The sequence below is a fragment of the Lathamus discolor genome, chromosome 3 (genome assembly GCF_037157495.1).
Source record: "Lathamus discolor isolate bLatDis1 chromosome 3, bLatDis1.hap1, whole genome shotgun sequence".
NCBI classification, from domain to species: Eukaryota; Metazoa; Chordata; class Aves; order Psittaciformes; family Psittacidae; genus Lathamus; species Lathamus discolor.
In genome coordinates, this window is record NC_088886.1 from 7,819,576 (window position 1) to 7,847,193 (window position 27,618).

The 27,618-nt window shown below is 38.8% G+C and overlaps 1 protein-coding gene across 3 annotated transcripts in view; it reads right to left on the reverse strand.

Annotated features, from left to right (window-relative positions):
- OSBPL9 (oxysterol binding protein like 9) overlaps positions 1-27,618 on the reverse strand; it is a 62,026-nt gene that overhangs the window by 17,855 nt on the left and 16,553 nt on the right. For 2 of the 3 annotated variants that reach the window (XM_065673365.1, XM_065673364.1), the window contains exons 4-8: positions 18,175-18,251; positions 10,263-10,358; positions 8,189-8,236; positions 3,029-3,058; positions 2,140-2,190 (exon numbers count right to left, since the gene is read on the reverse strand). In XM_065673365.1, the coding sequence (XP_065529437.1) occupies positions 2,140-2,190; positions 3,029-3,058; positions 8,189-8,236; positions 10,263-10,358; positions 18,175-18,251 (302 nt within the window). Of the gene's footprint in view, positions 1-2,139; positions 2,191-3,028; positions 3,059-8,188; positions 8,237-10,262; positions 10,359-16,032; positions 16,181-18,174; positions 18,252-27,618 lie in introns of those variants that run through there. The other variant, XM_065673363.1, reaches the window with a different exon arrangement.

Below are 27,618 nucleotides of genomic sequence, written 5' to 3' on the forward strand. Positions count from 1 at the left end.
AACTGTAAAAAAAGCCTTAACACACACACACACACACACACACCCGTATTCTTAATTCCCTACAGCAGTAAGAAATCAAGATACCAACACAATTTATAGAAAAGGCAAGCGGGAACAGAACTGCTATGTAGTCAACAAGTATAGCTGCTTGAGAGAGGGAGGAGGAGAGATGAAGCAGAGTAAAGGTTATTAAAACAGTGGGAAGACTTAAGAGGCTATTTTTCACTACATGTGTATCAACATCTTCCAACTAGCTGCACATAAACCACTCACTGAAACCACCTTATCTTCAATAGCTCTACAAGAGCTTCAGATATGGTTTAGCAAAAAAACACCAAAAAACCCCACTCAACAATGGGTAAGCCCATCTATTTTACGCTGGTTAATATTTACTGGTGCTGAAAGGAGGACTTCAAGGTCTGTCTGACTTAATGTAACAGAAAGCAACTCTTAGTATCTGTGGCGGATGCAAATTCCACCTACCTTTATGCTTATATGGTAGTTGGAGCAGTAAAGCACTGAAAAAATGGCTACATCTGGCACTACAAGTTCAGTTTTGTCCATTATAAGCAAACCATCTAACCAACTTCAAAGTATGCTTAGCATCAATGCAAGAGGAGCAACCATATTTGTTTATCCTCCAATAAACTTAACCATAACAGAATGGAATTTGATACTCAACAGAAGCAAGAAAACTAACTCAGCCAACTATTACCAGCTTTCATCAAGAACCTGAAAAGCAGATTATAATTCTGATCATGTAGCAGAACTTTTCTAAGAAGGGAAAAATATTGTAGGAATTAAACCTGTGTGAAAAATAACTTGTAGAGTAACTAATAAAAAATGAGCAAGTCCTTTGTTGTACAAAGTTTCTCCAACAGCTACTTTAATAAAGCAAGTCACATATAGCGGTGTGAGAAAACTAGGCAGAAAACCATCTCAACTATTCATAATTGACTCCATCAAATCCCCAAAGAATGACATATAGTCTGCTTCATTGTACTAAAACAAATCTAACTATATCCAGTACTAACAAACAGCAGATTGTTAAGTATTCACAAGACTTTTCTTGCTATCACTATGGTGAAGGACTCAAATAGTATCACTGCATGTTAAAGACTGTTCTAAGCTCTAGATTCATGTGGCACTAAACTATGTCAATGTACCTTACTACTAAAATACTACTGGTTTTGTATAAACCTGTTACCTTACCAACCTTTTCTTCAGAATTTTTAAGCTACTGATTTGCAATTTAATTTCACAAAATATTCACTGATCCTTTTAGTAAATGACTTTTGATCATGTAAGGTTCTAAATATTTCAAGTTTTACTGGCCTAAAAATTTTGTAACACATATTTGGCATCTCAAAAGAAGCCTAACAGCAGTACTGTATTTGAGAGTTACAGGAAACAAAAGGTGATCTAGACTACAGAGAGTCTATGCCTGTTTCTGAATCAATAAGAATGTGATCTGATTAAATTCAGCCTTAAATTCAGAAAAGACCATAAATTAACGTCTTCGCAAAACACCATCTTCCTTCACTTTGGCTGCAAGACATAATCCAGCAGCTCATAATTAACATATCCTACACACAGTATGTGTAGGTCAGAACTTGACCAAAAAAAGTAAATCCAGGTCTCGCCACATTTTAAAAAGTAACCAAACATTTAAGTGAAAAGCACAAGTCCATCACCCATATTGCATTCTCAAAGAGTACAATTCTTACTTCAAGAACATCCAACATCATCATGAACTTCAGACCTATGAAAATCTCAACTGGTTTAGCAAGGTTATTAACTATTTGTTAGTCACATTCTGAAATGAAACAGGAAGAAGAGTTTTGTTGTTTCTATTCTGTCACCCCTATGTTCATTTAGGTTCTTATTTAGTCTAATAGCAAGCTCTGAAAGTTTATCTCAGAAGAAAAGCTGCATCATCAACACAACTATTACCATAAACATTAACAGGACTGTTTGCTGTGGAACTCAGTATCTCAGAAACTTCATTAAAACAGTAGCATAAATCGCCTTACACCATTTTTTAATATATAATCTCCTGTATCAGATAAAAGGCACTTTTAGATCAGTTGTTTTCACATAGATTAATGCTGTATAATGAATAGTTGACAGTGTACTTACTTTAGCGATCTGTAGCAACACAATGCAGTGTTTTATTGATTCTACCATGCTCTAAGAAAACAACAAAAACAGGAAAAAGAAACTTGTATTACTATTTTATAATATTTTGTGTTACAGGTATTATACAGAATATTAACTGAAATAGTGGGTGAGAACTAAAGGGACACTCAGTTCTGTAGAGCCCCTACCTTCCCTTCCCCCCTTTTTTTTTCCTCCAGAGACACAAATATAGCAGTAGAAAACTGAAGTGTCCAAAAGCCACACACAACAAGGTTGTCAGGGTGAAATGTAGGTCAGCTTCAAGCAAGTAAACTGTCATGTGAAAAGAAGCTGAGAGAGCTGCACTTGTTTAATCTGAAGAAAAGGCTCAGGAGAGACCTTATCAATGGGCATCAATATCTGGGTGTAAAGAAAATGGAGCTACACTGTTTTCATTGGTGCCCACTGACAGGACAACAGGCAATGGCCACACATTTTAAATCAAAATACAGGAAATTCATCTTAAACCCAAGGAAACACTTTTTTTTTTACTCTGGAGATGATCAGACACTGGAACAGGTTGCCCAGGAGTTTGTAGAGCCTCCACCCTTGGAATTACTCAACACCCAGCTAGACTTGGTCCTGGGCAACCTCCTCTAGCTGACCATGCTATGAGCATAGAGTTGGATTATGGACCTTCAGAGATTCCTTCCAATCTCGACTGTTCTATGATTCTACGATGCTAGACATAGATCTGAGTACAGCACCAGCACCAGGCTGCCTCTGCTATCACATTGTTGGATGTAATATGGATTCCCATTTTTCTGTATAAAGCTTTAAAAACTTCTCCAAGAAAATAAGGTGAATTTCAGAATCTATATATAATAGATATAAAACTGAAGAAACTTACACTAGTTGTTTCTTTGAGGCTTTCAATTTTCTGTAAAAGAAAAATCACAATAGTGGGTTAAATTCCAGCAGCTGGGTACAGACACTATATCTTGATCTTAAATTGGGGGAGGAAAAAAAAAAAAGCAACCAACATGTTAAGGACTATTTCTGTATATAGACACAATTTTCATTTAGTAATTGACAAGACATAATCAAACTTCAAGATGATTAAAGCTTAAAGATGACAAGGTTGGGAATTTCTGAGCAGTGGCATTAGATATATTTACCCATCAAGGTCTACACTTCAGTTTTGCATAACATCAACGAAAATAAAACGCAGTGTGAAAACTCCAAGTTCACTTTGTAGCTTTATATTGTATACTGAAAAGCATGTCAATAATCAATATTACTTGAAATTACCATCATTCAAGTATAATAAACATATGCAGTTAAGGACAGTTTTTTAAAAATCACAGAAAAGAACAGTGCACACGTGTTCTTGCTCTTTCTAAGCCTCAAGTAAAAGTGCATCTGGAAATCTGCCCACTTAATTTTATCTAGAAACACTGGTTCATAAAGATTTCCTGTGTGGAATTGCACTTCAGGCATGCAAAAGGCATCTGCATGCCATTTTACACATTAGCACGCGCTATCCAAGGAACATATGCATCCTGTTGATGTCCTTGGGTCTGCCTGCAGAAGCTAAAATTATTAAATTGGACTCGGCACTGACCCTCTCCTAATTCAATTACAGGACCTCTGTGCTTTGATTAATATGAGTGTCTTATGTGACTTGTGTCACAGCCTTTTTGATTCTTGCATAATCAAAGTGGTTAAATGAACTTTTTTGTCCCACAGCACTGCAAGCCAAATTCTACACTATCAGAGGGCAACATGCATCTATAAATCTACAGGAATAAAGTCTCAGCTCATGGATAAAAAGAAAATAACAGCAGTGATGGCTTCCCAGACAATACTTAGGGAAAATTTGTTCAGCTATAATCTGTTCCATACACTACTCATAAGGATGCTATACATTTTCTTTGTGATTAATTGGCAAGAGGTGGACAAACAGCACCCAACTTCAGCCTTTTCCACTGGAAATTTCTGTGCTGATCTAGGAAATAGCATATCAGGGATGTTATATCACAAAGATATACTACATTTACATCAGCTGCTAGCAGAGAAATATGCCACCAGCTACAAATTATATTGTTTTGTGGTTTGTTTTTCATGTCTTTACTATACTTCCAGTCCAAACTTTATCAACACACACTGAACATTTTAAATATGACAGCAGTGAAGTTTCGAGCCTTTCAGCACCAAAAAAGAATAGGTAATGTACCCAAACACAGATCTTATCAGAAGAAAGATTATGCAGTTGCAATAAATCATGCAGTCTCAAAGCTTTACAGCCAACTGCAGGCAGCCATCAGCAGTTTTGATTTTACTTTACCTATTTTTCTCCCAACATTTTATACAGTATTTACAGACAAAATAAACTCTATTTCATTCCCTTCACTGATACCACCTTTGCTGAAAAACTGAAGGTGACATCAAGGCCATATAATGGAGTTCAGTCACACTGTTTTTCCCCTACCCACTGGTAATTTTCTGAACAACAAAGACATTGTTATTCTTACACACAAGTAAGACAAGGTATTTTGTCCAAGATGACACACAAGATCTGAGACTGGAAAAACCTCAGGACTCCTGGTTTCCAAGGCCTGTCCACAAATTAAATAATAATGATTTTTCCTCTATGGAAATCTTCTTTGTGAACTGGCCATCTTAAGCAGTAATAGTATGCATTGATCCAGTATTTTTCACATTTGGGCTGTATAGCTACCGTGCAAGAGTGCAGCACATGAAACTGGAACATTGTTGTCTTCCTATGTTCCCAATATTATGAGAACAACGCAGGCAAGTCAGACAGACTCAGCCCCCAGGAAAACCCTTCTGAAGGGCACTGTCCCTGTCCTTCAGGGCTAAGCAAACACCGATATGGAACTCTCTGCATTTTCATGAGCAATGTGTTTTTCACAATGGTGATGTAAAATAAGGTCTGTAAACTCTTCGCCATAAGATCTCAGACAAACACACTATAGACATGACACTGGGAAAAGAAAAACAAGTGGACAGTCAGTCATTAGCAACAGAACCAGCACGCTTAAAAGAGTGGCTGTTTTAGAGAATAAATTAGAAGAATGCTTGTATCTCATCTCATCAATTGTACAGAACTACACTGCTACGTATATACTCTGCTACAATCCTTTTAACTTCATTCTTACTATCTTTTGTTTAAACTTCCGTAAAAGTAAGCAATACAGAAAATTTAGAAAATATGAAGCTGTAAGGAAAAAATCACACGCAGGTAAAAAGAGGTATGCTGATGATAAACATTAACAATAAAAATAAAATTCAAGAATACAATGTACTACTAAAAGTAATCATAATTTTCTCTCTTCAACATCCCTACTCTTTGAAAACCAATGAAGATGAAATCTTCCTAAGACAGTTTCCTTAGTTTTAGGTGATGAATACATATATTTTCAAATGAAACATCAATTTCCTGCAGACTTACATTTGCAGAATGCAGCCACATGCTACACCCAATCTAATTAAATTGCAGGCTGCCGCTGAGACTGCTCCATCTACTTGCTGCTTGTTGCACATCCTTGGCATCTGATTTTTTATGAAGCTATTGGTGACCCAATAGAAAGCTAATTTTATTTCATTGGACATGACTTTTGCCTCATTCAATGATCCTGTAACTACAGAGAGATCAGCTCATTCAGCAAAGAGGGAGCACAGGCATGTAGGCGTAGCAGCCAACTCTTAGAATCATTAAGATGTAACCTGAATCTATAGGCTCAGGCATGGATTTACTTCACAAAAACTAATCATTGTGTAGTAGTGTAGCAAATAGCTTAAGCAGGGCACGCTTCCCTGTTTAAGGAACATCAGCTTTGTTCCAGCCTGCCAAATGTATACCTCTGATGCTCTTGGATACTTACAGTTTTATTCTTCCTGATATGTGTGGTCAAGATAGTTTCACAAAATGGAACAGTAAGGTTCACTTCAAGTTCTCACCAATAATATTGGTAACACTGTAAGAAAAGTATGGTACTATTCCCATCTTCACCTTGAAACACCTCTACCCTCAGGTCATGCACCTTCCTCTACTTCCCACATAATCAGATATATACATTGTACTGCACCAACAGATTCAGCAAAACTGGCAGCACTGGTAGTTATAGTACGTTTGCAAGACAGAATGATCCCACTACATAGTAGTAGTCGTACTTCTGCCAGGGGTATCAATATAACACAGCAAATTCGTGATAGTCACTATTTCCGTCTTCAAATTTCATTGTTACATCTGTTCTGTGTTCTTCCAAGTTCAACAGGATTATCATGTCTCAAAGATACCCAAGAGATCTTAAAGCATCTTGGAACACCTATACTCTATACCATTACCTTCAAAATCCCAAATATTCTATAACTAAAAACCAGCTGTCCTGGTTTCCAATGCTCTATACACTTGCAAGAATAGCTTGGGTTATAGATGTCCAGCTGCATCACTCAGGCAGCTGGGAAGAAAATAACATTCAAATAACCAAATCTTGTTTCTCAGAAGAAAAAACTATGGGTTAGATGGAAATATCCTGCAGTTACACTTAGCTCACAGTCTGATCGCTGAACCATACTTCCATAAACAAATAGGAGAACCACTCAATACAGTATCAAAAGCCTCTTAGCTGCTTTAGTACAGGAAGAGACATGATCAAAAAAGTGCTTTGGCAGGTCTTTCATTTTTAATAGAGAATAAATATAGTAATAGCAACACTCATCAAGATTTAAAACCAGAGGAAGCTGACCTATTCTAAACAAGCCTCCTGCTTTCTCTATAAAGTCAATCTGTCTGTTCCATAGACACCTTGCAGAGATAAAGAAAGAATTCAGCACAACATGCAGAATGCCTCCGGGGATTAGAAGCACTGTCACAGGGAAAAGGAAAGTACTGCCTGATCGGCAAAGAAGCATCTGGAGGGAGGTCAAAATTGAAGGAGAACTCTTCCCAGTAGGACACACTGAAGGACAAACACAAAACCTTTAGATCTTCCTCTTTTGGTCACTTGTCTACAGATTAAACACATTTACACAGAGAATGCTTGTACTTTAAAATGTTATTTTAAAAGCCTGTACGTGCAGAAGGACTCCAGACAGACCATCACTTGTGAAGTCCCTGAGACGTCACGCAACACATCAAACAAGATGGATAAAACATGAAAGGTCACAGCCATTATAAACAAGTAAACTAATCACAGAAAGCATCAAACTGTTTTCAAAACTGAAACCAAACACCAGCTTGTTTTTCCTAAGTGAAACTGGGGGGAAAGAGGGAACTAGGATGAAATCCACCACTGCTTTATGATACTGAATTACTGCATCTGCTGAAAACAAAAGCAACACCTCAGTAACAAACCCTTCATAAGGAATTGTTAAATCCCTCCTCCACACCACACCAATTAACATACAAAACCAGCATGCTACTTCACTGCCAGACCCACACCATCAAGGTATGCTTAGGCCTTTCTTAAACATAGTGATCTGACTTATGAACCTGACTTTAAAATGGAATGGGAGTGATGCAAAAAAACACACACTCACTATAAAAAGGTAGTGCTCCCCAGAGAGCAAGTTACATTTCTCGCACCCTCACCTAAGGTGAATGAACTGTGGTATTCTCAGACTTCCAACATGTGGCACACTAGTCACAGAACTACGCAGGATGCAGACTGATTATGTGAAATACATGATTCTTAGGCTTGTTTTTCTTCAGATTAGCTTTGCTATTTCTACAAACATTAAGCACTCATCCTTGGTAAAGATTTTAAAATAGCAAATTTAAGTTAAAAATGTTTTTGACAGCTGGATAACAGAGGAATAATAATTTCCTACAGACTGAAAGTGTTTTTATTGTGACATCCAGTATTACTAAAAATTCTATTTGCAACCTATTCACAACACAAATAACGTTACTGGTTATTCAGATTGCTCTGATTTCTACAACTTGATGAATTTGAATTCTACTTGAAATTTCTATAGACTATGTTGATGCACAAACCTCTCTGATTAAGCAAAATAAGCAGTATTTAAGACAAAATGTACTTGCTTTTCTCTGTTCATCATCTTTGCAGTTCTGGAGCTTTTCATCAAAGAGCTAAAAGAAAGAGATACTTATGAAAATACTGGAAGTGTTATTTTTCATATAAAAATCAATCAGAAACACTGACATTTCAAAACGAAAAGCATTTAAGTACTTCAGTTACACAATCCTAGTATTCCAGGGTCTGTAATAATAATAATCCCAGTATTACCACCAAAAGCAGTTTCTTAACAGCATTTGTGATAAAATAAATTTGTAATTAATTTCTCACATCCTGCAGAGATCAGATCTCAGACCCTGGCTAGTTCCACTGCTCTGCCTGACATGATTCTACCACAGTTTGAACAAAAAGGTGTGGTTAAGTAATGCAAGTGACACTCCTCATAACACCTCAAAGCGCCTTTCTTTCATTTCAGCAAAGATTTCGGGGGCTTCTCAAAACAACTTCAACCCTTATCAACCCTTTCAGGTACTTTGTTATTCAGGTACATGCTTCAAATCATGTAAGATTTGTAAGTGCTTCTCCTGGGAATACGTATAGTGATTTCCCAGCATTACCTTCTACTTATTTTTCTTATAAGTGGAATATGAGATGCAGCTAAGCAAAGTAAAACAAATTATTACTGAAAAGTCTGTGCGTATATTTAACACAAACTGAGCTGAAACAGTTAAAGGTTACCTCTAGAGTGCATATACAAAAAGCCATTAAATATAAGTTGCTGAAGGAAGAAAAAAAGATTTAGGGTAATGCTCAAAAGCTCCTTACATCCACCCTTGCTCAGAAATCAGGCTGTAATTTTTAGTAGGTGAGCTACAGTTCTTCACTCACCAGCCTGCATAAAGCCTACTCAATGTCTTCTCTTTTGCCCTTAAGGGCTGATTCCTGGCTCTAAAAAAACCAACACTGATCTCTGCCCATCCTCAACTTCAATCTTCTTTCATTATTAACAAATTCCTATACCCACTCCCACAGCTGGCCTGAAATAACAACTAGAAGGTGTAAAGATTTAAATACCTACTTCAATGAAGCCTGCTGGATGGCTCTGGAGCAGGAGAAAAAGCTTTCTCCTGATCAAGCCTTTGTACTTTAGCTTTGAATTTTGTTCGCATCTCTTTCGCCTACCTCCATTTTTGCTGGTATGCTTTTCCCCCTCTCTGCCCTCCCCTGCAACTGAATTTTGCTGAATATCCCACATGCATTGCTTGCTCATGATATCAGGGGAAAAGAATCCAAACCAGCAGAACTGAAGCAATCTTAACAGCAATTTTAACCGGCTGAGTCATGGGAAAAAGTGTCCTAACCAGCAGCATAAACTTTTTTTTCTCAATAAGGTGAGTATTTAGACGACCTCATTACCTTCCCACCTACTCTTAAAATACATGTACAAAGCATAAAGGAATTGTATTTGTATAAAAAACATGTGCAGAAAGTTTTCATTCAAGGAAAGAGATTTCACTCAAGGAACATATTATCTGTCACTACTGTAACTCAGCCTGAAACTATGTACAACTGTTATGTACTACTTGACAACATTTTCCTCAAGATAAATTCCAAAATGTTATCAGCAGTACAATGATTTAATTAGGTCAAAATTCAATTTTAGTTATCCCTGCCACTTTTATCAAGCTATGTATACAAAAGAATGTCAGCCATTGTAAACCATTCCATAAAATCTGTTTGTGCTACTCTATATTTTCTTACTCTGACAATCCCAAAATCCATTCTAGAAGACATTTTCAGCTTATTTCTGCCCTTAGCTTATAACTCTTAGTTTTTACACTTCTAGTAAAAATCTCTTTATTTCAGTATTTAGAACTTATGTGACATCTAAGGTAGGGAAAAAGAGAAGATAAAAATCTATCAGCAGACTTCATATGTAAAAACAAAAGATGTTTTCTCCAGTTCAGTCAGCTCATTCAGATGACTCTCTGCATCCCACAATTACTAGACCAAGCGCTAAGCATAACACATGACTCTTTCCCTCTCTCAACAGTCTCTCCCTCTGTTGACCTTCCTTTCAACCAGACCCTGAAACCCATGTTGACAAGCAGACTCCAATACACCAGTTAGTCACCATACCTTCAATTGGTCTATCAAGATCTGTAAGTAAGCATCAGCTTCTGTAAGTTTCTTGTCAAAATCATGAACGCTGGGAACAAATCCTGAATCCACACCCTAGATAAAATAAAAATCAAATATATAATTAGAGTTTTGGAGGATGAAAAAAATATAACAAAAGTATGGGTTTTGCCTGCCAGCTGACTGATAAAATAATGCCTTTCCTCTCATCCTGCCATGTGGAAAACCCATCAAACAGCTGAATGCATTTTTCTTCTATTTGCAGCTAAATCAGTAACAGTAAACTGCTACACATTTTCACTGGCAGTATAATCAGCACACACCAGAGTATTTCATTACTTGTGATTGAACAAATCCCCTTAAATTACACTAATTAAAGCTTCTTTGGAAAATATAAAGGAGAATTCAAATTTTTCTGAAGACTGTCTTGTGATTTCATATTCCTACATCTCAGTTAAGGAAGACAAACCCAACCCGACTGGATGACTGCACTTTCCACACTCAGACAACACTGCTCAGCTCACAGCTTCTAAATGCTAACTAACTAAACCACCAAGTGCTAAATCTTTTCTTAAATAAGGACCCAACTTTCAGCTGAAAAAAATAATAATTATTATTCCTGGTTCCTTTACAGCTCTAATGATTTCCATCCTTGTCACTGTATTTGATTTCTTACATTTTGTTGCACATATCCCAACAAGTACAAAGTAACAGGGCCATGAGAATGTTTACTTTTATATTTTCTTGCTTGAAAATTTGTTTCCCTTCACAATATACAACTCCAAGCCCACTTCTGCATACAACATAATCTCTACCTTTAAACTGATAAATCATGTATATAAAGACCTGAATGAACTCCCTCTGGGTCACCACATCTTTAATTACAGGAAAGAAATTAGAAGATTGTTGGAATTGATTACTTCTGACTTCATGCACATGTGCTATGTAAACACATTTAAGGTTTGTTTATAAAATACCTTTAAGGCAAATGGAGCCGCAAAACAAATACCAAAGCACTCCCAGCGTAAGAAAATTCATAGAATCATAGAATGGTTTGGGTTGGAAAGGACCTTAAGATCACCCAGTTCCAACCCACCTGCCATGGACAGGGACACCTCACACTAGACCATGTCACCCAAGGCTCTGTCCAACCTGGCCTTCAACACGGCCAGGACTTCTGGGGTGCACAACCAGCTGAGAATCTCAAAGGTCTGAATGTGTGAAGACCAACCAGTGGGGAAAAACACATTTAAAACAAGGGAAGATAAGCAACCCATATTTGTAAAACCCCAAATTAGCAAAGTTCCGTATCAGCATAACGTTTTCTCTGTCAATATAGTTTCTTTTATTTTTATATGATAATGGGTCATCATATTAAGAGCTTCACTGATGGCTCTTCAGAGATGTGAACACTTGTGTGCAATACAGGAATGACTTGCTCTTAGGCCTGTCAAGCTATGTGTGCAGTATCACACACACCCTAAAACATAAATCCATCTGCTGACTATAGAAGATGCTCTTCTTTATTCATTTGCCAAATCGTAAATTCCGCTCTGAACACCCAAATCTCAACAACATTCTACATCAGTAAAACTATCAATACAGATTAGTTTGTAAACCAGCATGAAAGGAATATACTTCACCCTGTATTAGACAGCTCACACTGGACAAATTTAGGAATAATACTTTAAAACAAGGAGGGGGGAGGGGAAGAAAACAACTATTTTGACTGTGCTGAGAAATTTAAGAGAAGACAAAAACCATCCAGTGTAACAAGTTACCAAAAAGAAATTAATAGGCAGAAGGGAACATCCTCTCAATCAAGAAACTTTTGACACTCCCTCAAACCAGTCAAGTTTAAATTACATCGGAACTAGATCTGAAACTATGCGAAATGAGTACTCTATAAAGCCCAGACTGCTTTAGATCTTCAGAAACACGCCGATTCTTTCTTACTGCCAGTACCAATCCAGAGTAATATAACCTGTTTTTCCACTGAATAACTAGATCTATTGATAAGCACACTTTATTTACCTCAAATAACAACCACTACTAGCTGTGGAGGCAAGTAATTTACCTAACTTCCAGTTTGCCCACCGCTCCCCAAAACAATACATTTAATATCTGACTCCTCCCCACAAAGACACCTGTATTGGTAACAACTCTAGAGACAAGAGGAAAAGGTAACATAGCATTCTTTCCTTCATCCCTCCCTCCCTCCCACAGCTTCTATGATGTTCGCTTCAGGACATATAGAAAGCTTAAAAGGCTAGGCAAGGATGGCGTGAAAAGATTGCATCATCCTTAGAAGCAGCATACCAGAAAAATTTAAATATATTTAGCAAATAAAGGCATTACAGCAACAACGACCTCTGTGAAAAACAAATAGTAATGAAGGAAGGAAAACAAAGGAAAAGATAGAGGCAACAGCGAGGACTTGACAATAGCTGTCCTTCCACGTTAACATCAGGAAGAACTTCTTTACTGTAAGAGTGACAGAGCACTGGAACAGGTTGCCCAGGGGGGTTGTGGAGTCTCCTACACTGGAGATATTCAAGGCCTGCCTGGACAAGTTCCTGTGTGATGTACTGTAGGTTACCCTGCTCTTGCAGGGGGGTTGGACTAGATGATCTTTTTAGGTCCCTTCCAACCCTTGGGATTCTGTGATTCTGTGATTCCAGAATAGCTGTATTTGGGGAGGAAAGGAAAAAGCTGTACAAAGCAGGCTTCCTTATCTTTCTGAAGATACTTGTGCTGTATTAGTTATCTCATTAGGAATCCAAGTAACAGAAAAAAATCTTGTGGCAGTTAGTTTAAAGAAGTGAGTGTTTTCCCTCCATCCGCAATACCTCAACAGAAACATATCCCTTGCCTACAGCATGTTTGATTCTGTCAAGTAGGACACTGCCTACAAAAATAGACAAAAAGTGACAGAAAACTGAGGAAAACCAACAAATCAACTAGTAAGGGCAATAAACAATGGCACCTTCCTGTCTTTTATTTGTGACAAAGATAAGCATCTTTTTCCTCTGCTAGATTTTTAAAGCAATATTTAAAGCCTGGAATGTGAATGTCTCAAAAGAGGTTTAAAATCTCAATGTGGAAACTAACCTGGGTTAAAACAAAACTCAGAAAGGGAGGGCAGCAGCAAAAGAAGTTATGGATTGGGCCACACCTGAATCCAGTTCCAACTTCAGCTGCTCTTGCCATACTGCCTCTTCCCTTTTGCTACAAGAAACGAGTCAGGACTGCTTCCAGCAGCAGTACCCACTCTTGAAGTACTGGTGAAGCCATGGTGAGCTCTTCATATTTAAGCCATTGTATCAGTCTTCACAGCAACCACCCCAGATTCACTTCTTCACATATCATTTTCTTGCCCTACTATTTGCTACCTCTGAAGTAAATACCTTGTTTAAATTATGAAGTTTATCTAGTTACCTTTCAGTCCCTTTGTCTCCACAGGGAGCCCTCTTAGAGGCAGAAATAATTTGAGGCATTACCTGAGAGGTTTTCGTCAGTTTGGGTAAGAAACTGTTTGTAGCCTCCAAGCATCTAAAGACTCTCTAATGTGGATTATCACTGTCATATCTACTCAGAAAGCATGAAAGACATCCTATTTGCGGAATGTGCAAGTTTCAGCTTTGTATTTTTATTTTAAATCAAGTTGGCAGTTAGTTGTCTTTTATGCAATTCTCAACAGTAGCTTTAGTTGCCGCTTTAAGACACCAAGATACTCCAGCAGCGCTAGAATGGCAGAAAGGAAAAGTACATTTCAAGACAGGGGATTTAAGGCAAGAATGAGTTTCAAATCTTTGGATAACAGGGGAAGGAGGAGAAGATGGGGAAACCTCCCCCTTCCCCCCCCCCCCCCCCCCCGTGTTGCTCATTCCTCCAGTTCAGGATCCTAACACTACCAGAATACAGGCACACATTCAGCCATTTAAAATTTAGTCAGCCTTTTTACTGAACAAGAATATAGCTACTGGTGTTCTCTAGGTAGATTCATATTTTAACAGTAGTCTTGCAACTCTCAGATCAAAGAAGGAAGTTACTGTGGTCCTAAAAGTCATGAGTTATCTTCAAGTGGGTTTCGCACACAAGAGAATTCCAGAGCCAAAAAGTACATGTAGAACTAGGGTGGCACTTGAAAGGCAGACAAGGAAAGCAGGACATTTATGCTAAACAAGAGAACTAGAAGCACCTCCTGTCTGAATGGGACTGCTGTTTGACATAAGATGCTGCTAAGGAACAGAAGAAAATTTGAGGTAACTTCTCACCCTCCTACCTCTGCACAGGCAAACAAGAAAGCTCAGCCACAATACACCTTCACTCCGTGCTCACCCTCCCCCCCCCCCCCCTTATCTCTCGTGGGTGTAAAGCAACTGATGTGCAGCCACTGCGAAGCTGCTGACCTCGTAATGCCACAACAATAACATCTTGGGAAGGGGAAAAGGAAAAACTCTGTTGGATTCAGAGCTGTACTCCAATGCTATCACACCATGGACTGTTCAAGGACTTTTCAATAGACAAAGCTAATCCTTAGGAACTACGCATATTTTTAGTAATGCCTTTAATACAACAACATACAAAACCACACCAAGCAGAACAACAGGCTTTAGTTTCAGGATCTAGAGAAATTTCATTACAAGTGTATCTGAAACATTTCCTCCCTATTCTTGTTTCATTTGGACACAACATTAACTGTCAGCTCTCTGGACAGCAAGGATCCTGTTACTCATTCTATTTATGACTCAGTTCTCCCTCAGCTCCTTGACTGTAGCTCATTCTTACAAGTTTAGGCTTGTTGTGGGAAGTGTGTGTTTAATTATTTTTAACTGTTTCAAAAACACTTCCATTACCATGACTGAAGGACAACACAGTAGGCAAAAATAAACTTAGCAAGACTAATCAGACTAGAGAACACCCAGACACCACTTCACCTCTCCACCTTGTGTTAATTCCTTATCCTTACTGATGTGGCTCACACAACACAGGAACTAAGTTTCAGCATGCTTTCTCTAACAGATCTAAGTCTAACAGACGTGTGTTTAACACTATGAAGGAAACTTCCCCAAAGTCTGACTTTCCTAACTCAAACACTCCAGTACCAGAACGGGCATGGAAATCTGAAGAAGACTCAGAAGATACATCGTTTTGGACAAAACCAGATGCATAAAGGCTTTATCTGACAGATAACTATGCTTCTGTTTGTGACAGAAACTAAGAACCCAAGAAAATACCCTCACAGAAAATAATCTCTGCTACAGCACTCAACCCCCATCCATACCCGTTGAGCCAGTAATCCTCCTAAAGAACTCGTTTGACTTTATTGTCCAAATAAATAGGAAAGCAAAAGAACATCAAGTGCATGAAGCGGCGTTCTGTTTTAAATGTTAACGGAAGACAGGGCGTGTTTGTATACGAGGAGCTCTTGTAACCGGATGAAAGCATCCCTGCGGGCACGCAGGGCACACGAACTCGGCGGCGCTCCCGTGAGGAATCACAGCCGCTCCCGGAGGCTCCGCCAGTCCCCCTGGACAGGAGGCCCGTGCCCGACCGCCCACCCCGCTGGGCCCCGCTCCGGGGGGCTGCCTAACACCGACCTCTGCCCTGGGGCCGACCCGAGGGCCTGTCCGGCCGGAACAAGGACAGGCAGCGGCCGGAGCCGTTCGGCCGCTGTGGGCTGGAGGCAGCGCCCGGCTCCCAGTCGGAAGGGCACCCGGCAGCCCCGGCACCTGCCCCCCCGTCCTTCCCTGCCCCGTACTCACACCGGCCATTCCTCCGCGCAGCGCGGCGCAGAGCAGCGGGGCTGCCCGCCCGCCGGGCCCCGCAGCGCCGCCTCGGCCGGGGAGGGGACTGGCGGAGCGCGGAGGGCAGGACCCCCCGAGGCCGTGGCTCCGGCCCCGCCGCTCGCCCACATCACGAATAAGGCGGCCGCCGATTGGTGGGCGGGCGGCGCGCGATCCTCCCTCCGGGGAATGGCGGTCAGCGGGAGGGGGGCGCCCCGGCAGCGCTGACCCTCCGCGAGGAACAGCCCGACAGAGCCCGGCTGCTGTCGGGAGGCACTTAGAGGTTTCTGCTAGGAGAGGGACACCGGCGGTGGACCCGCTCCTGCCCGCTCACGAAATAAAGCCATGTAGCAAGGGGGTACAGTCCTGTTTCATTCTTACACCGGTATCTCCTCAGCAGCTCAAGCCAAAGGAGATGACGAGCCTTGAACAGGATCCCAGCTCATCCAACAGCAAGGGCCTCACACAAAAAGGGTATGTGACTAGCACACTGCAAAAGGGTCTTGAACAGTGAACACAATGGTGGCCCGCAAGGTGTTACGCTCAATGGGGAACATGTTTAAGAGGGATGAGGATTTGGTGCTCAGTAATCAGTTTTAGATTTTTCAGTAATTTTCTCAAACATTACTAGATAAATTACTAACAGAGGCTTTTTTATCTAAATATGCCTTACTTGGAAAAAAAACCACCCTCCTGGAACGTGAGCAGGTTATGTTAGCAGGAAACACTTCCATTATTAGTGGCAATCATGAAATCTGTGTCTGCCCATAAAACTACAGTCACCGTTTCTAGAGAGTATGGAAGCATGTGTGATAAAAACCACAGTGCATCCTGGTGTTTCATTTCTGTGCTCTGTATCTCCAAGCCATAAAAAGTAATCCAGGTGGAGAAAACTGCACAGATTCCTTCATTTCAGACCTTGAATAGGACCACTAATGTTCACCTACTCACTTTCTCCTTGCTGAGGATGGGGAAAGAAGCATCAGGAGCGAGCTGACCCTTCCAAATCCACATGATAATCTCTGTCCCCTCACACCCGCTGCAGAACAGAGTTCTTCAGTGTGCTCAGACACTGTGTCCAGATGAAGAGATTACTTCTCAAATATCCATGACATGTTACTAGGGATACAAAGCTGATTGGCAAACTGGAATTTTTATCCAGGGATCTGCTGTCCACTAGAAAACCTGCAATGGTCTTCAGCAGTGAAAAAGACTAGAAACCACTGTTTAGTGGGAGATTAAGGTAAATTGATTGAGATAGCACAAGTGCCTAAATTTGGGTGGCACAAATTCAGGCTTGCTCTAACTCTTTAGACTAGGCAAACATCTGAATCAGTCTCTCTACATTAGGGATATCAGGCATTTTAACATATCTTTCTTTGCAATCATTGAGAGACCAAATTCTCTTGCCATACTCCAAAAGCATACCAAAATCATATCAACACAAATAAGGCATACCTGTTTTAAGATTTCTACACCATCAGCACACACCTTTGTGGTACAAACCAACTATGAGAAGGTCCCTTTCATGAAGAGCTGGGCTTCTCTCCAGGGCAAAAATAAAGGTTTAGTAAGTCTTATAGACATGACCAAGTCAAGAACGTTGCCAGAAACTGATCTTACGTAACTAGCACTAACAACTCTCAGTCCAACCATCTGCTTTTAGAACTAGGAAACTCCTGATATCCAGCTTACACAGTGGATTCAAACACAGCTATTTACTATTTTTGTCATCCAGAAAGATGTTCAATGCTGCTGTCTCATTTTAACTTCAAAATAGGGTGGTGTACAAGCACAAAACAAGCTTGACCCAAAAATTACTAACTCCTGGTTAAAAAAAAATAACTACATGTACAACACTAACTCTGGTACCATCAATTAAAAATATGAGTTTCTAAAGAGAAGTCTTATGCTGACGTTTCAGGATGGTAAGACAAGAAAATAGTAACAGAAAGACTCAAACCTAATCTCAGGTACTGATACTTGTATCTTACTATATATGACTGTATAGGTTATGATCAGATATTATACAGGATTTGTTTGGTATTAGCAGTCATGCCACTGTAATTCATTGCTTTGATAAAAAGAAAGTAAAACATGCTAAAAGCGAAATTGAAACTTGCCTGAAGCTGGAGGGTATGGCGGAGAATGGTGTCCTCTAAAGCATGAATCCACTTCTCTCTCTCATCAGCATCTCGAGCTGAAAAAGTATTCAAAAGAGACTGTTAAATTATATGCAGTCTTCTATACTAAAAGCCATAAGCAAACAGATCAGATGTCCTCCCTAAATACGGAAAATAAATGATACTATCTTTGTGAAGTCATCAAGGACCCAATTCCACAGTTGTCTTAATATCGCGTTTATTCTGCTGTGGTTACAGTTCTGTAACATTATGATGTTAATGTACTCTATGGTACTGGGGAGATGTTTTAAATAATCATGTAAGTAAAAAAATTGTATGCTTTAGTAGAAAAATTATTCTACTAATGACTGTACTACACATGTCAGATAAAAAATATAATAATATTATAAATATAAGAATAGTTTTGCATTATTGCTATTTGTGATTATCTATCCCTTGTCTACCTGTAGGGGCACAGACGCAAAGAGTCTCCACAGACATTCTTCCTTTAATTCATTAAGTTATTGTCAAATTTTCTTAGTTACAAGAGGCTGTTCAGCCTCTAATAAATTATCCAGCAATTCTACTTCATGTGTACAGAGTAACTTTGAATAGGTTAGCCTTTCAGATAGGGGTTCATAAGACATGATAAACACCTCTACAAGTCACTAGTGTGAATAATGAAGCACAAAGAATAAACTAAAGTATATAATAAACATTTTTTAAACTCAATTCTACTTGAAAACTGAATAAAACCTGATTCATATGTTAATGACAACACAAAATAATATTTTCATACTCCTGCAAGAGACCACCATGCAGTTTTAATTATGAATCCAACTCTAAGTCTGTGCTTTAAGAGTGTTTAAAAAACACAAGAGCATACAGGGCCAGTGGAGTCTAGGTGAATAAAGATGAGAAAAATCCACAGGTATTAAATAGACTGCAAACAAACTGGCCCATATACAGATTTAGAATACTTATTGACAATTGTTTCTAGTTCCTCATTCAAGTGGAAGGCATTTAAAAGAAACAGGAAGCCTGCTAAAAGCAAGGAAAGCTTAACTGAGCTAGCATCTATTATGAATCAGAGAACTAAGATTCCTATCTGGCTTATTTGTTATGGAATTCAGAGGCAGTATCTTTAAGGTATTATATTGAAATGTGCTCTCCAGACTCAAAGTGCTTTGTTTTTCAGTGTTCCCTTTCTTAACCTTATGTTTCCACTGCTTATATTCTTTGGAATTTTGCAGTTCAAGCCCATCCATACTTAAAACCACCATAGGTCTTCTAAATAAGTTAAATAAACCCTCCTTTAGGAAATTATTTATTATTTTTTCACATATCCATTTTTATAAAGGATACTTAATTGGCCAAAGGAAGGGATGAAGGAAGGTGAATAGGAAATCCACAGAAGAATCTCTCTGTCTTCCTGGCTTTAGGAGGAGGATGCTGTAGATTTTTCTAGACTCCTCAAAGAAAACCCTCTCAATGTCAAGGTAAACATACTACATCGTTTACTTCAGCACATATACAGTGACTATGTCAAATAACAAAACCACCAAGAAAGAATTGATAATTTATATCAAGTTTGTGAGAAATACATCAGAATGTCTTTTTAATACAGAAACTTGGTCCACAGTTAACTGATGAGGGAGCCTCACAGAGAAGTGAGGCATAAGTTCCATTACACACAAGGTAAAAGCCTGGTTTGAAATGCAGCCAGCTCTCTAAAAATACTTATTTTCCTACAAGTCAACCCCTATTCATTGTTCTTTTAAAACAGTAAACTGCGATCAATTGCCACAGGCATGCTGGTAATGATGCCATTAACCGGCACAAATAAAAATTAGACATAAGGGAAAGTGACTACCCAAAGTGCTCTCATATTCACAAAGGAAGTCTGTAGGAAGAAGTTAAAGTAATTAAATGTTACTTAGAACAGCAAGTAAACAACTTTCCCATAGGAACTGCAGCAAGTATTAAAAAGCCGGATTTTGCCATCAGTAACTCTCAAAAACTCATTAGAAAGAACTTCTAAATTATAGGGGGGGGTTCCTATTAGTTCTCTGTATTTTCATTGAAAAGCTGAGGTAGGTGCTGAGGAGACGTTTATAAGGCAGTGAAACTAGACAGGAGGAAGGGACAGAAACCCTGTGAACTCTGCCCAGAAGAGTGCATGAAGTCAAATATATTTTGCAATGTGTAAATTGTAATTTTCCTTTTCACATCAGGTACATACATGCACACACGAACACCTTGTTCTCTTCTCCCAGCACAGCCTTCACTTTAACACTAATTTCAATTACTGAATTAGTCAATTAGAGTCAGGTGTATTTTCCCCAGCAGTGATTTTAACGCTTATTAGCTTCTTTGGTTCTCCTCACCAAGAACAGGTCCCTTTGCCTAGTCCTGACACATGTAATAACCAAGCTTATGCTTCTTACACCAGTCACTACAGAATAGTGAACATAAAAAGTTACCTGTGCCATTAATTTGCCAGTATTCCAAATGCATCAACACTTCAGCTTTTCAAAGGTGTGTTCAGAGTGGGTGGTGGTGAATAGTTTTCAATATGTGTGAAGTTTCTTAGGTTTGTTTTCTGTTTTTCCTGTTTTGTTCTGTTTTTAATCAATCACCCCTCAGTCCTAAAGAGTATCTTGATAGGGAACTCCGGTACAAGCCACTGAGTAGCTACTAAGTGATTCATATGACAAAAAACCCCCGTGTTCAAGGTTTTTTGCTCACAATTATTTAAACTAAAAAAGGAATTATTAAGCTGCAGACGACTGAATTAATCCTTGTATTGCAACAGACCTCCTATGATCTTCTGTACTGCCAGCAAAAAGAGGTCACTGTATTAGTTTCTTATCTCACTATACAGCAGGCCATTAATAAAGGTTATCACATTAAGACTTGTCTATGAATCACTGACAGAACAGGGAAGGTTTGTAGCAACAGGGAAGACCTAGAAATCAGTACAGTTCAAAAACTGAAATCACTTGCCCATGTTCATAAATAAACTAAACTTTCGAAGCTTCTATTCCTCTAATAGCCCTTTTATAGCTCTTTCTACCAAGGTTCTGCAAGCTGTATTTTTCCTCATATATTAGACACTGCATAGCATGATCATTCTTTAGGCAGAACACATGAATCTCATCAACCCTGCTACTAAGAGAAAGTCTCAGCCAGGATAAACCCAGGAGCACTGCCATGAGGAGACTGCTTACTGCATGGAAACACACAGCACTGTAACCTTTTAAGCACTCTGTGTTCAGGACACTGGTTTAACTTTCAGACCATCTATCATCACCAGCAGATCTTCCTGGCTGTCTTCCATACACTCTTTTGAGAAAACCATGGAGAAAACAGCAGGGTGCAGTTTTTAGTAAAGCAAGCTGCAAGAAAAGTTGTATTTAATCTAATCAAAATGGCTGCTGTAAGATTAGGTGCAAGTAAAAGCTCCCTAATGGTAAAAGCAATTTAGAACTGAATAGCTGCCAAAAAAATGACTGATGAAAAAAAAAATAAATCAATGGGAACATTCAAAAATGAGATTAGCCAACACACTCAGAAACAATTTATGGGAAAAACCTATACACAATGGTCAGAGATCATTATCCACCCATCTGTAGCAAAAGCTAAATATCCAAGCCATTTTTTCATGTAAAGAGGGCAACCACGGCCAAAGAAAAAGCTCTAACATCTTTTCAGCTAAAAAATTTGTGATGCACACTACATAATATCCACCCTGCATCAGCAAATGCTGGAGTCTTTCTTCAGCAGGCAGGGAACAAGAACGCCTCGCTCACTAGCCCTATATCTGCAGTACCCCAAAATCACTCAGACTTTGTTCATGACTTGAACAGGCTCCATTTTAAAGTCAAACACGCACACATCCCTAATTCCTATGGGAAAGTTACTGAAGACTTTCTTTCTGCCAACATATTTGGGATAAGGCAATTATTATCTAGTCCAAGGAATTTTACTGGTCGCTGTGCTTATAGAAAAATGGAGGAATTGTATCTGGTCCATCTTGACACAAGCCTTTTAGAAAGAGAAGAAGGTCAGGGGACAAGAGAGAGAAACATTACTCTTTCCTACGCTGACTCTAGAGTAATAGTATTATGAAAGACAAGCAACACTGAGACATCCACATGAGAAATACCTGGCACTTAAAAACCATAAAGGTGTTGCTTCAGCTGTTTGTAAGTGATTTAATTTTTTTAATACTAATTACAAAAAGAACTTAACTAGAGGAACCCACGACACTACATAAATATTCATTGTGGTTCTTAGTTACTGTGACAGTTCCCTTGTCAGCTGAAATTCAAATTGTACCAGGACATCAACTACCCACAAAAACATCAGTGCTGTCTGCAGTTGAGAGAACACTAATAGTCCCTGTGCTTTTCTCTATTTTAAGCACTAGAATCATTAACTCAGTTTTTACTGCACTTTAACAGTGAACATTTAACAGTGAACATTTGCACATGGAACCAGCTAAATCCACAAAGAGCTACATAATCACTGCAAGAGGTTGGAATCGTTAATGGCTGAGTCCCTGCGAATTTACCATGACTATGCCACTTAAGCTATTCATACATTTTTCTAGAATAGGTATTTATGAGCTACGTTACAATTTGTCCCCATATGCTTAACCTTTCACTCCTCTGTGTCTATAGTGCATCCGTTGAAAAGTACCTGTATAATTTATTGTGACACCTCAGGCATGTCTGAGGCAACCGCAAGGTACTTAACACAATCACAGTCCTATTTATGACTAGTTCAGAGAATTACACTTAAAAACTATGTAATTGCCTTGCAGTGAGATTTAAAATAACAGAATCATAAAATACCAGGTTGGAAGTGACCTCAAGGATCATCTGGTCCAACCTTTCTCGGCAAAAGCACAGTCTAGACAAGATGGTCCAGCTCCCTCTCCAGCTGAATCTTTAAAGTATCCAACATTGGGGAATCCACCACTCTCCTAGGAAAATTACCCAGTGGCTGACTGTTCTCAATATTATAATATTATCTCAATATGATAATATTTTAAAGACATGCATTTTTTTTTCTGTGATCTGCCTGCTTGAGCTTATTCATAAGATACTTTAACATCCATTTTATACTGAAAAAAATATTCTGAACTCTTTTCTAGAGGAGGTACAAAGAAAGAAAAGCCATTATTTTACCAAGGAGAAAACTGTAGAATGAAAAGTATACCAAAGACAGGAATCATTGCTTCAACTGCGAATTTTCTGTAATTCACAAAAACGATGTTTTACAGCTCCTAAAATGGTCCCTTATCTCTGAACTTCCCCAACTGTCAAATCAGATATGGCAGGGATTTTGAAAAGTTCTATTCCAAGAGGATAAGAAGGCGAATCAAATACAAGTACACTAAATGCTCTCAGCCTCTATTAATTTCCCAAATAGAGAATAAAGCTTGTAATTCAGAGTTCTATAATATTTACTTCGTTGTGAAGAGATTGTATGTGTTTATATAACATATACCAAATGTTAAAGTACGGCATAAAACAGATTACTTTTTCCAGCCTAAGCTTGATAGCATCTAAAGATCAGATATAAACAACTTTAACAATTCTGTTCCACGATACAGCATCTACCACTAGGATTTTAGGTCATGCACAGCAGTACTTGGAAAACAGAATACACAAAATATATCACATCTGAATTAGCATACTGGTGCCTTTTTTTCCCCATGTGCATCTACATGGGCGTTAGGATGAAAGGAAACCTCAAGAACTAATTAATAAAATCACTAGATTACTTATAAATACACCATACTGACACAAAATGTGTACTTTATTTTCATTCACTGTGACCTACTTACAGGCAGAACTCAGTGAAAAAAAGCCTATTACACCCACAGAGTCAATAGAGTCAATTATGCAGCCTTCATTCTGACAAAACTTCCACTGACTTTTATGTAAAATGCCTGTATTTTCTTAGCCAAGTGCAGAACTATGGTAGTATCTTTACACACAAATAAGCAGAGATAAAGGAGAAATTCTGACTGCATTGAGATTGATAGGATTTTTGCCACCAATTTCAATGGAGAAAGATTTTATCAGTAATGCCCAATAAGGTGGAAAAGTCAACAAATCGAAGGGCTGTTCCCTCCCTAAATAAATGGCTTTTTAAAGTCACTGAAGGCCTTTCAAAGCCTAGAAAAATATGTGAGATGAAGCACGGTTTCATACAAGCCTACTAAAATACTGTATTTTCACTGCTTACAAATACCCTTCTAACACATGCAGCTCCCACATCTGTCAGTAGGTTGAACACATCTCAGTACCTTATTTCCTCTGTGTCACAATTTTGGAGTTGTAGCAATCATCATTATCCCTTCTTCTAATCTTCCTCCTGATACCATTCTCCACCCACATATATAAATCAACCCTCCTTCTGCTCTGCAGGTCTATGACCAGCCTAATCTCTCTGAACCTACAAATGACTCCTGTGCAGTCACAAGACAGAAAGTCTAATCTTGTCCAATGGTCTCCTGTGTACAGTGTATTAGTAAGATTAATCTCTGATCTTGAGAAACCAACTAAACTGCTGTTTCACTGTCACCTAAGCTCCAAAGCTTTTTAGCAAGCTTTATAATCAGCCCATAAACATACCTTCAGGGGGAAACCTGTGTGACAAAGGAAATACACTATTAAGATGCTATTAGTTCTCTCTGGGAATTCACACACAACATGTCAATTTGTAATTAACCATTTCTGAATGTGAGACAATCTGTAAGTATCTGGGTTTTCACTAGAGAATGACAATATTTAAATATTAATATAGTAATACTAATACTTTACATAGCATATTCCGTGGAAGTGGCCTTCAAGGTATGTTTGCATTTAAAAGCCATTGAAGATTACATTGAACTAGGTCAGAAACCACTAGTTTAAGGTAGAAACCATACTTTGGCTTCAACTAAAAAAAAAAATACCATAAGAACAAAAATATAACCATTTTTCTTAGCCAATAATACAGTTCTCAGTGCAAGAGGTCAAATTCAAGTTTATTGCTACTTGGAATTTCGTGTTAAAACAGAAGGAAAAGGATGTTGAACTTCTCAGCATCCCTACCCTCTTACAGCAAGACTTTTATCAACCATCTCTCCCCTTCCAAAATAGTTGCCATGTCCCACATATATAGTTTAGAGAACAGATTCATACTGATGCTAGAAGTAACAAGCAATAAATATATTGCTACTGGACACAACACACAGATACTGTTTCAAGGTATTATTTTCTTCACTATTCCAAAGTTTAACATACATTTTGAAATCTGCTACTTCAACCTTAAGGAATGGAAAAACAAGAGGTGTGTATATATAATAACAAAAATACAGTGCAGATAGCCCCATTAAAAATGGCATACTCATCGTATGATTAGAAAACAAGCAATTATAATACAGGATGCTGTGGGTGCAAGAAGGAGCTGCATTAAACAGGAAAAGCTCAATCACACACTGTTCTCTGTACAATTAAAATACCTGCTCATCCTCCTCTGCATTGAGCATAGAGTAGAGCAGAGCACAGAGAAATTCATTGTTTCAGCATCACCAGAACCCCAAAAGACTGAAAAATATTATCTTAGGAAAAACAATGCATCACAGCAGTTATACACACAATGGAGGAAACCAGCACACACCAAGATTTCACACCAAAATCTCTTCCTGGGCATTTTGCAGTATCAAATTAAAAAAGCTCTCAAAACTTTTTGGGGAAAAGGCTGCATTTTATGAATTGTTACTGAAATTAGGTAATCTAATAGACTAAAGTGCCTCTTTACACCACAAGGGCAGTAAGATTCCTGTCATCTATTTGGTGGGCAATGTTAAGATTTTACAGAAGACTATAAATATTGTATATTTCATAGAATCATAGAATAGTTAGGGTTGGAAAGAACCTCAAGATCATCTAGTTCCAACCCCCCTGCCATAGGCAGGGACACCTCACACTAAATCATCCCACACAAGGCTTCATCCAACCTGGTCCTGAACACTGCCAGGGATGGAGCACTCACAACCCCCCTGGGCAACCGATTCCAGCGCCTCACCACCCTAACAGGAAAGAATTTCCTCCTTAGATCCAATCTAAACTTCTCCTGTTTAAGGTTTAACCCGTTACCCCTTGTCCTGTCACTACATTACTGTCATTTCCCCAAGTAGTGGTGAAATGCACGTCTAAAACCATTACACTTGGTTTTGATACTTAAGACAAATACTCACAATCCCAAATTCCGACACTGCTCAGCAACTAAAGCCTTTGTGGACCCCAGCATGTTGTTAGTACTTGCTGTGCTCCATATTAACAAAACTTCCCTGCTTTTGTAACATTGAGGCAACCTCTTGCTGTGCCTATCTCCCTCTTTTCTCAGCTGGGATGGTAGGCAAGGCAGACACAAATTAAGCTAGAAACTGGGGCAGGATGAGGAAGAAGGAGAAATCTACCTTTACCAGCTGACAGCTTTCATGTAATAGGAGAATAAGTTGCACAGCAACATTCATGCTTCATTTCTCAGATACTTTTGTGGCAGGAACAAGAAAGGAAAGACAAAAGCTAAAGCAAAATCATCTCAGATCAATGCACTGGACTAGTTCCAATCTTTCAATTCTCTGTTGCACAAAAGTGGAGACAAGACTGATTTGCTTTCCAAGGAACTCTGCTGCAGGCTGTAAAGATAAGAGCTGGGTTTTCAAGCAGAAGTTTAAAAAACTGAATTCTTGCTTCTGCATACCATGTGTGTTTAGTGAAGTATTTCAGTCCAAATAAAAGCCATTACTGCTTCAGGTTAGACAGCAATTCAAATATCAAGGCAACAATACCCTTGCCAGATCTTGAACACCATGTTCCCACTCTTGAATTTAAGCCACGAGCATCCTAGCAAGCAGAAAGAACAGCTAAGTGTTATGAAGGACAGAAGAACTGACTTTCCAAATGGAAAGAGCTTACAGCTAGGTGATGATATGAAGATCTTAAAAGAAAAAGCAAAAGAAAGAAGGAAAAACCCTGGCGTTTGAAGTTTATGGAACATTTAGAACAGGGCTATTACGGCAAGAAAAAAATGTATCATCAAGAAAGAGCTTCCTGACAGGAAGGTGCATTAAATTAAGAATATTATCCCAAATGTCTTGCAGCAACTTGAATGGATTTTTGCATCTAATCTGGACAAACCCATGAGGGAGTACTTTAAGAGCTACCTGATTCAGAAGCCTTAGAATCAAGCCATGAAGCTGGATATACAGTATGACCAAACAAAATACATTACTTTTAAATCTCTTTTTAAATATCCGTGGACATTCTAGCTCTCCCTTCCCTCTCCACTGTGAACAGGTATCAATGCAGCTGTACATAACAATAAAGGGGAAAAATCTGCTGGGAATTCTTGCAGAGCTAAAGTTAAGCTGACCAC